Source organism: Macadamia integrifolia, chromosome 4 (assembly GCF_013358625.1).
Source record: "Macadamia integrifolia cultivar HAES 741 chromosome 4, SCU_Mint_v3, whole genome shotgun sequence".
NCBI classification, from domain to species: Eukaryota; Viridiplantae; Streptophyta; class Magnoliopsida; order Proteales; family Proteaceae; genus Macadamia; species Macadamia integrifolia.
The window spans coordinates 26634410-26645560 of record NC_056560.1 but is presented as its reverse complement, the minus strand read 5'-3'; the positions used below and the strand labels follow the sequence as shown (position 1 = coordinate 26645560).

The following is an 11151-nucleotide window of genomic DNA, read 5'->3' as shown; positions in this document are numbered from 1 at the left end:
TTTTTTTTTTTTTGGGTTGAATTTGGTAGGCTGCTGCAGTCCTCATGGGTAGGGTAGATGACACTAGCGCTTCCAGAGACCTCTATGCAGATTGAAGGGGCCTTTTAGATTGTGGGTGGTTTTTAATTATATGGCAACTTGCATGAAGAATTGAGGGTGCTATTGATAGATTAAAGACGGAGATGGTTAAATTTGATAGAATTTCAGGGGGAAGTAGAAGTTGATCACTTGTTAAAATCTCACTTGATGCTTTGGAAAATGGTTATGATAGGAGTCCTTGGCTTCTTGATTTTCTAATGCTGGCATGGGTACAAGGAGGCCTATGTTGCCGCAGATGGACCCAATTAATACAAGTATACAGTTTTTTTTTTTTTTGGGGAAATATGCGACTGAGGAAGTGTAATTGATAAACACTGACCAATAAATCAAAGATTTGTGATATATTTTGTAGGGATGTGATTCAAACCAAACTTTAGGAGACTATTCTTGAAGCCAAATCCTGCTAAAAAAACAGCAGCTGGTCAAACAGGCTTACAGAAAAATTATTGCTAAGCTAAGTTTATACATGTCATGGAACTCTAGGAGGGCAGGTGAAAGTTTGAAATCTTGATTGCAACCAAAACTAGTTCATTCAACTTCAGCCCCCCAAAATACCAAGATGAACCATTGGTGTAGATGCACCTTGGACCAATCCAAAAACCCATTTGGGTATCCAGATGGAGATGAGCCAGGTCCACTTTGGGTCTTTGGCTAGTAGGTACTTTTAGCAATTTTATTTAGGGAGAAAGAATGCTACTCTACTGGCGCTGGAGCACGCTAGTGCGCAGGACAATAGGAGAGTGCGCGGGAGCATCTTCAACGCATGGTGTGTGAGGCAAGCACTATCTTTCCACACCCTTCTCTGTTTGGGCGTTTCCTATGCCAGCAAGGTATATTTCTATTTTGGGCTTAACATGCAATGGTAGGAGATAGCTATTAGGATTTAGTTTTCTAATTAATTTGAGTTTTCAAATTGGAGTAGGTTTACTATTTATGTTGGGTTTTGATGCAGAATCAAGGCTGAACCGGGTTGACCCTTCGGGCGATCTCAACCGAGACGAACCAGATCCGATTTGATTTTTGGGATCAATAAAATATTTTAGGATTTATTTTATTTAGGAAATATTGAGTTATTTAATTTGGGAAGATATGTAATATTTTATTATGGGTAGTTGTTAGTCAATTAGGGAGTTACTAATTTGAGTTTTATTTCGTTTCTAATTTTATTAGTTAGAATTGAGGAAGTAATTGGAAGTTGTTATTTCAGTTTTAGATTTTATTAGGCAATTTTTAATTTCAGTTTATTATATAAAGGCATGTAACCCAAATAATTAGACAAATTTTGAGAATGAATTGAATTGAATGTTTTGGTTCCGGGTATGGTGCAAGACATGTGACCTCCTTTCCTCCCCCGTTTTGTGTGATTCTTCTCTTCTCCCTTGCAACTCTTAGTTTTCTCAGGGATTTCTTCCCTTTCTCTACCGGCTCTCCAGTAGGTTTATTTTATTATTTATGCTATGTAACCGTGCAACTAGAATTCAGATTTGAAGAATGGAATAGCAAAGAGTTTGTGAGAGCCTGTGTGGCCTGTGATTGCGTGATCTTCTCCCCGCTATCTTCTTGTGTGATTTTCTCTCTCCCCTGCAACTCTAACTCATATCAGGATTCTCCCTGTTAGAAGTCGATATTGAGAAAGGAGAGGAATTGTAAACATATAATACAACAATGAAGATAAAACATGAATTAATAAGGGAAGGGAAATTTTCATCAGAGAAGCAGCGTCAACGATGGCAATTGTTCGTCTTCAACAAGAATGGTCAAGATGGAGAGGAGCCAAGGTATTTGGATGCTTGCGTGTTCTCTAATCAAGGATAAGAAGCGGCTAGAGATTGCTATTTGCTACTATATGTATGAGTTGTTTGCGCAAGAGACACTTCCTAGGGGGCGATGGTTAGGGTTGACGAGGAGGAAGGAAAGAGAAGTCGGGGGTGATTTATTTACGGTTCTTGCTATTGCTCACAAAGGACGGCCGGAGATATGGGGAAGGAAGGGAGTTTCGACCATGGTCAAAGAATGGAGAAGAGATGGTTGGGGATGGGTTCCGGCCAAGGTGAAGAAGAAGAGAAGATGGGGGAATGGGGAGATTCAGCCAAGGTTTGGATAAGAATCAGCCAAAGGGAAAAAGAAAGGGCGGCGGATGGGTTTGGCTAGGAAGAAAGAGAGGGATAGAGATGGGAGAATTAGGGTTAGGCTAATTAGTCTATCTACCTAAATATTAAGTAAATAAGAAACAATTAAATATATAAATGAGCCAAAATTAAACCTAAACCGATTTAAACTAAAAAAAAAAAAAAAAGATTAACTAACAGATTAATCTAACATGCTATTAATTAAATAATTTCTAACGAATATATAATTTAAAATATTTACACTGAAGAGAAAAATTACCTGACTATCAGGCTTTAGTCAAAAGCTAAGGAAAGATAAACCTTAAGCACCCTTGATTTTTCCCTTAATCTCCCTACTCAGGGGAATTAGAACACTTAATTGCTTAACTTGGATTATTTTCGATTTTAGGAGATGGAATTAGCCAAAACCTTAACGGGGCCATTCCTTCCAAATTTTTCTCCTCCTTTGGGAAGTGAGAAAATGGTTTGTATTTATAACCTTGGGAATGTTGAAACCCCTCTCTTGTTTCCAATGGGGGACTAAAAGAGAAGAGTTTGTGCGAAAGGGGTGTTTTTGGACAAGGGATGTTGGGCGCCACATGACAATCCCAGATTGCCTAAGAAAACCCCCTAATTTTAGGTTGGATTTCAAGAGATACCTTTCAAATCGTTATTCGGAATTCAACGTGTAATATGTCCTTGGAAACCTCGTTCAAAGAACTTTCTAATGATGCGAGACAGGGGTGTAGTCTCAGCTAGGAACCTTGTCGCAAATGCATGTAAAGCAAGGACCCTGACCATGCAATATAAGGGGGAATTGGGGGCCGATTTGTATTTGCGAGAGGGTGCAGTCTCAGCTGGGAACCCTGTCGCAATTGCACGAAAAGCAAGAACCCTGATCATGCAGACCGTGGCTCCCTATGATGTACATCAATGGGTGGTTGAGATGATTTAGAAAGCTCCGTACCATTAGTTTTGGGAGAGTTTCCTTCCAATTTAATTGGCCCCAAGGCCAGCTCGGATGGATGAGATACTGCAGGATTTGTTGGCAGCCTTGCATGGGAATAAGAGAAGATTTTATCAGATTCTTGTGGGGCCTAGCCAGGCTGTCGCATGGAGTGATTGCTGGAGCAGTTCTTCCTTTCTATAGAAGGCTTCTAAGAGATCTTGTGGGCCCAGGGACAGCTTGTGTAGGAGGAGTTTAATAGTTGCAAGATTTTAGGAAATCTTTGGTTTATTTAGTTCTCGCCCCACTTGCGGGAGCCTTGTGTACTGGGTAAGCCCTACATGTTTGGTTTATTTAGTTTCTATTTTTATGTTCCTTTGTAATAGTTGAGAAGATATTATCTAGGTAGTTTCTAATTTCAATTTTCCAATTTTAGAAAGTAGGAATTCCAATTTATTGGGTTTCTATATTTGTAAAAGGGAGTATTTGTTTGGATTGACATATGTATGGGAGCTTCTAATCCCCCATGGGTTTTGTAATAGCTATTCGTTATTATAAATATGAGTACATGGCTGGACAGAACTGGAGAAAGCATCATTGTTGCTCAAATCAGCCGCCTGTTGGGAAAGGTGCTGCAACAAGGCCTAGCACTACAGCATGGAACACATGCCTTTCTGTAGTCATATTTAGCATCCATTTACTGGGCAAATCAGGTGGATGTTCACTTAAGTTACCATGGAAAAGTAGTTTGAAGACCCTATTCAGAATTAGTAAGGCCCACATGAGTAATGGAGTAATCAAATCAATAATTTAGTGGCAAAACTAAAGAAAATATTGACTTCTACAAATAGAAACTACTAGGAAACTAACTCAGCAAGGTACCGAAGCAAGGATTTTACTACATATCTAACACTACCAAATAAAGCGAAAAAAAATAAAATAAATAGAAGATTACAATATGAACCCCAAAGTAAGGCCTAGATATTCTACTGGAGCCTGACCCAATTTGGACCCATTCATCATGGTTTGGATGCTAGACTGACCAAGTCCGTTTAACCACGAATCTGCATCAATTGCCTTGGTGTTGAGGAAAACTAAACCTCAAGTTTTGTAAAATGGGAGAAACAGCACAAGTTGATAATGAGAGGTAAAAGAAGACATTTGTTCAGGTGGGGTGTGCTTCTGTGAGGGGGTTGTTAATTGTGTTTTGTGTGCTACCTTGTTCATTCATTATGAACAACCTAGGACTAAATTATTTGTAGCGTTGCATTTAATTGCAGAGGGTGGAACTTTGTTCCTTTTTCGTCTTTTCGGACTTGAACATGAATGTGTACCTTACCTTAATTGCAGACTCTCCCCCTACCACCACCACCACCACACACACCCCCCACCCCCCCCCCAGAAAAAAAAAAAAAAAAAAAAAAGAGTAGATTTGTCACATGTCTGGGGAATGTGGTCGGATGCATGGTTAAATATTTAATTTTTGGTCACTTTGAATGCCCAAATACACCAATGTCTAATTAGTCTCTTCACTTCAGCAGTTGCAATATACTTCTGCAAATATTATGTAATGTATCAATGTGAAGCAGATGCTTTTAATGCCTATAAATGTTATTTTTTAATAAAAGAATGAGAACATTGGTTTTTGTTTAACTACAGCCTTCTGCAATACTGTGTTATGCATTTATTGAAGTAGAATGTTCACTGATGGAATATAAATAATACAATATGTTGCATTTGATATTTGTATGTATGTGTTTAAGCAAGCTAGATTTAGGCGACCCTATTAAGTTTGGATAAGGCTTTTTTTTTTTGGGGGGGGGGGGGGGGGCGTGGTTGCTTGTGGTGTTTAAGCAAGTTATGGGTATCATTCAATATGCTTGTCTGAACATGAAATCTAGGCAAAACCAATAAAGTACCCCTTTTATGGAATTAAAAGTAGGATATATGTATATATATATATATTTATATCTGATTCCAGTGTTACTAATGGAAATAACTCCATTTGCTCAGTAAAGAGAAGCAGGTCCATTATTTACCTGATATCCATGTGGAATTGTGAAACTTGAATTCACTATTTACCTCCGTGCATAACTAATTCTTTGGACGTTTTGAGTAGGTTACCTGTTAGTGTGAAATTCGTGCACGTCTGTTTACTGTAAAAAATTTCTGTCATCTACAATAGTAGAAAAATAAATATAGGGAACTGTTTCGTTGGGTTACAGCACTTGCAATGCCCCGACATGAAGTATATTTATAACAAAATCTAATAAGGTATATTGAGGGGACAAAAGTCCAACGAAGGGCTCCCCCTTCCCTTTTTAAGAACATCCAACCAAGTTAGATGATGAAATCTTCTGATATCAATTTGTTAATGAATTTTCTTACTGATTGGTATTCCTTTTCCATTTATGTTTCTGAATATATCAACCTTAGATATCTCTAGGTTATTTTCCTCTTATCATTTCTGCGTTATGATTTTCTTACCATAGCAAATGGCAAGCATTGATTCCATCTATTATCTGTGCTAGATGAAGTGCCATTCTATGCTACTTCCGATGAGAGAATTGTAGAGATACAGGGAGACTCCTTGAAGGTTCTGAAAGCACTAGAAGCAGTGGTTGGACACCTGAGGAAATTCTTGGTTGATCATAGTGTGATCCCTTTGTTTGAGAAAACTGTATGTTTATCCTCTACTTAAGTTTTGGTAGGTTATGTTTACATGATTGCAGTGTACTGAAGCTGTAACGTGTGTCTATTTTCAGTATACTGCAACAATCTCACAAGATCGTGGGGTAGAGGCCTGGCCTGATAAAACTCAAAATAGGCTTCTTACGGCTTCTCAAACTGGTATTAGCAGTGATTATCCAATTTCTTTGAAGAGGGATTCTATATTTCTTGATCGTGAAAGTCAGCTGGATTCCCAAATTCCACACTCTGGAGTATCTCTGTATGGACAAGACCCTGCACTTACTGGCATGCGCTCATCAACACTTGGCCGTACTGCTGCTCCAATAGTTACTCAGGTTGGTGGTTTTCTTCATTTGTTTTGCTTTCAATTTGTGACCGAATTACCCATCCATGTTTAGGTTGTATGTGCTTCTTCTGTTTAGATCTTACCGGTTATGCTCTTCTAAGCTTCAAATCCCAACACTGATTCCTACAAGCATAGATCTTTGCCATCTGATCCAATATATATTCAACATCTGCTTATTCTGTAAAGCAGTAAAACCATTAACTGCTTATCCTTCCTTTGTCCCTAGGCCTACTTACATAGTTTGCATTTATCAGTGCTTATAGCAACCTAAAGCTCAGGTTCCAGCGGTAAAAAAAGGGATAAATGCTTGATCTCGGTAAATGATAAGTGAGAACCCCTTTTACCAGTTTGTGACTTCTAAGTTCTAACCATTGATATTCTGCCCCTTCCTTAAGGTGCCATGACCCTTTTCTTGGCTGGAAATGTCATTGGGAAGGACCTGCTTACAACCAAGTAGAAAAGTTCCAATATCAAAACAAATTCTTTGAATCTCTGTTGTTTTGTTATCCTGAAAAGTCTTCTACTCATCTCTTTTCCCATGCCCGGGGTAATTGTGGAAGGAATCCATCTCTAGGGCATGGGGCTGCACATATTCAGATCAAAACAATAGCTTTGCTAAGCGGTTATAGTTTCAATTGATTTGGCTTCTCTCAGATGCTTCCAAATAGCATTGCCATATAATTCTAGTCACCTCATATTTTAAAGAATAACTGAGCTGCTATCACTGGTTCTGTTTCAGCTAAATAGCAGCGTGTACCCATTGTGAGACCTTCCTTGAAACTGGTTCCTAAATAGCAGTGTGTATCCTCCATCTTTCCAACTGTCCGCATTTTATCAGTGTAGGATTAAATGTGAACTAATAAAATTGCTAACGAGAACTTGTGAGAATTGTCATATTCCACTTTTGCTTTTAAAGAGGGGAGGTAAACCACCCCCCCACCCCCCGGGCCAAAAAAAAAAAGGGTCCAAAGTTTCAGCTCACTGAATTAGTTCACTTGCTTAACTCCATTTGGTGGCTGTGAATTCTGATACTCCTAACACTTGAGCTTGATCCTACTTTATTTTCTTTGAACCTCCATGATCCTGTCCTTTATGTTATTCTGATATGCCAATTCCTTTTAATTCAGATTACACAGACAATGCAAATACCTCTATCCTATGCGGAAGACATTATTGGGATTGGAGGAACAAATATTGCGTATATACGCCGTACCAGTGGAGCCATCCTCACTGTTCAGGAGAGTAGGGGTCACCCAGATGAGATCACTGTGGAAATAAAGGGATCCTCATCTCAGGTTCAGACAGCACAACAACTCATTCAGGTCAGGGTTATGATCTCTCTCCTCAACTTATTATTTTTTTGGCATTAAAATGTTGCCTTTATCTTTCCGACCTTTTGCTTGTTAAGAGCATTCACCTATCAGTCCATTGCCTTGGATAGTTGGATGAATGTCCTGGCACACCATTAGATGAAACTTTTATACAGGTCCATGCATTTCTAGCAATCCTAAATGTGTTGCAACTAGTCACCTGAATATTGGCTGAAGGTTATGATATTTTGGAGCTGTACTGACTGGATTGTAGGTAGAGTAATGGGGTTCTTCTAAGTCACCTGAGAAATTAGGGTTTCAAACTGAGGAAAATTCCATAATCACAAGTGAGGAACAAACTAGATTTCAGAGTGAGTTTTAAAGCTTAGTCAAAACACAAATCATAGTTGTCACGGCACCAAGGCAAACCAAGGTGAGGGAGTCACCCAAGTGTTACTTTTTATTTCCCTCTTTTCTAACATTATTCAGTATGTTGCATATACTTTGCATCACAAAAAATCAACATTATGCCACATCAAGTCATCAAAAATCAACATCAAGTCATATTAAGTCATCAAAAATCAACATTTAAACAAATGTTCTTGTTCTCTAGTAAGTTTGATTGGTCAAATGATTTTATTTTTACATGAGACGTTTTGTATTAGGTGGAGCACAAAACCAGCTTTCAACTAGTTTGCGATTACATAAATCTGAGTTGTGATGATAAAGTTGTGTTCCGGTCAAACTTATTTTAAAGTTCACGAATGTTAAAATCGTTTGAATGAAAATAATGTCATGAACATCAAAACAAAAGATTATTTTACCGGACCTTTGGTTTTTAGCGATGTTTTATCATGATAAGATTTATGAAATTTTCAAAATTAAAAAAATCCTCAGTATTTTAAAGTTGAAAATTGTCCCTACAACCACAAATCTAGTTTTGGTTTTTGGATTTGGGGGGGGGGGGGAGGGGAGGGTTGACTTTTTATCATTTTAGGATTTTATTTTTTTACTATTTTTTATTGGATTCAAATGTAAGGTATTTGCTTATTTATGAACATCTCAAGTAAATGGTTTTTTTTTTTTTATTTATTATTATTTTTTATTTTTTAATGTAAAAAAATGTTGCACCTTGCGGTGAGGCGCCATTGCAATAACACGACAGTCACCCATACCCCAACTAGGGTGCCTGGAAGCATAGTCGTTGCCTAGGCGATGCCTCGACAACTATGACAGAGATCGGTGGGCTATAACCCTGGTCAAGTTGTCAATTAAGGATGGGGAATGTGTCGGCAAATCCAATTTTGAAACTGAAAAGTTAAATCCTTAGTTATGGAGCAATCCTACTAGGAGTAGAAAAACTCAAGAACTGCAGAACCTCCAGACAGGTTTTAGGGCTCCAAACCAGAATTCAAGAACAATAATCAGTGATTTATAATAGAACCAGAAATCAGAAATAGAATCTTAGTTTCAGAAAGTTCAGATTTTGAGAATTGGAGTTGAGATAGGATACCGGAAATTGGATAAAGCTGAGAATCAGAAACTGAAATTGAATCTAGAACTAGAAACAGTTCATGATGGAGAATTGAAGTAAAGTTGGGAAGACTGTAACCAAATTAATATATTAGTAATACAATTCGAAACAAGAAGAGAAAACAGATACCGCAGGGTAGAAAGTTGTTCAGCAACTCAATTGAATTGATGGAGAAGATGGGGCAGATGGAAGATTTTAATCAGGAATCCACCTGATTAGCTGAGCTGGAATCACACAACTACCCTAAACTAATATGCATCAGGGCTTTTATTGACTTTCACAGTAATGTTTTGTAAGACTCATTCAGAATGGTTATACAAAAGGCTAGAGTCTTGCAAAGTAAATCGCAGACTAAAATATGGGGTGGGGGATTTTTTTGGGGGGGGGGGACAAAACATAGGTAGATTGGGAAACCTTTCAATAGATAGCTATTGTTGGAGTGTTTCTTTATGTAACTAGGAAACTGCTAAACAATAGAAAACTGACTCTAGTAAGGACTGGAATTTATAAATAATAGAACAGCCTTAACAAACAACTGAATAATAATAAAATGAAGAAACCTTAAAGCAGCCAAGTTTTTATCCTTAGTATTGAGAAAGAGCTGTGACTTTATACTGTCCAAGAAGTGATGCAGTACATATGTTGGTGATCCACAAATCAAGTGGCTGTTGCTTTCTTGAAGGCTAATTATGAACTAACTAATTTATTGGTCACGTAATAGTATTGTTCTTAAGATGTTCTTTTTTAACTGTACTGGAGGATTTTTTTTAACAATTAGCCAATTTTAAAAATAAGAGTATCCAATCCTAACATATGGGTTGAGGTAGATATTTTTCTATTCTTTTCATAGCCCTCTTTCCTGTGTTAAGGGGTTGTGTGGCTTGGTGACAGTTAAATACTGTATTTTGTCCAACCCTCTCCCTGTTCTTGCTCTTGAGAGCACAAGTTAAGTATCAGACAAACTGATAATCTCTATTTTACGATTGTGTACAGGAATTTATAAGTAGTCACAAAGAACCTGTTTCAAGCAGCTATGGCAAGTTGGACACTGGGTTGAGGCCTTACTCACAGCTACCCAATACTTCATATCCATCATCATCCTTGTCAACACAAACGCTTGGTGGATATGGATCCTCTGGAGTTGGAGGATACAACAGCAGCTACAGGTTTTAAATAGTTGAACTGTTACTTCGCATTTGGTTACTTTGCTTCCGCAACCTTTATTTGTAGCTGCCTCCTGCCTTTCATTGGATTCCTATTTGTAGCAATTCTGTTGCCCTGTAACTTTTAAAGTCTAGAGATTTGACCCTTTGTTTTTCCTACCTTAATTAATCATGTTGATCGAGAAAGTCCACTCTGGTTTTTAGACCTGGCTCTGTTTTGGTCTCAGAAAATGGAAGGAAAGAAAATTTATGGAGGCAATAGTGATTGAATTTATTTTCCTATATGGTATGGTGGATTTCTGTCATAGTGTTTGGCAGTTTATTTTTTTCTACCTCCATTTGGTTGGAAGGGAACTGGAAATTTTCAAACCTAATAAATAGACTTTAACTTTTGTAATCATCACCCCACATGATTATGTCACTAATTTCAAATCATTCTATATTTGGTTAATAAAGTTGACTTTATTCTTTGGATTTGAAAAATAAGATAAAATTATATTTAATTTAATTAATTTTCCTTAGCTGTAGTTGTTTGTCCATTTTCTTCACTATTTATGAGTGTCTAATCGTGCGATTAGGGGTATGGTGCCTTGCCCCTCAAATCAATACTTACCCACATGATTAGGCATGAAGCTCGACTCTGTGTTTGGTACACTTTCTCCGACGGCAAAGCATTTTTTCATTCTTGTTCTGCACGAACGTTAACCCTTAATAAATAACTTTTTGCTTGTTAAGGGTTGCTTTCTATGAGGGTAGGCCTTCGCACAAAAGGTAAAGTTGTTACATTGTGATCTAGTGATTTTTTTTATTTTTTCTGGTGAATGATCTAGTGGTTGTGAATTTTAGTTGGAGTAAGGTTACATACATTATGTAACCCTCCCCAGACACAGCAATGGTGGAAGTTTCTTGCACTGGGTTGCCCTTTATGGTAAGAGTGTTTTCTGTCATTTTAAG

The 11151-nt window shown here is 37.7% G+C and overlaps 1 protein-coding gene across 1 annotated transcript in view; it reads left to right on the top strand.

Moving 5' to 3' along the window:
- Positions 1-10479, top strand: part of LOC122077039 (RNA-binding KH domain-containing protein PEPPER-like) — a 14534-nt gene extending 4055 nt beyond the window's left edge. The window contains exons 3-6 of the mRNA XM_042642782.1: positions 5685-5833; positions 5919-6179; positions 7318-7512; positions 10028-10479. Coding sequence (XP_042498716.1) covers positions 5685-5833; positions 5919-6179; positions 7318-7512; positions 10028-10207 — 785 coding nt within the window. The 3' untranslated portion in view covers positions 10208-10479. The remainder of the gene's footprint in view (positions 1-5684; positions 5834-5918; positions 6180-7317; positions 7513-10027) is intronic.
- Positions 10480-11151: the final 672 nt, after the last annotated feature.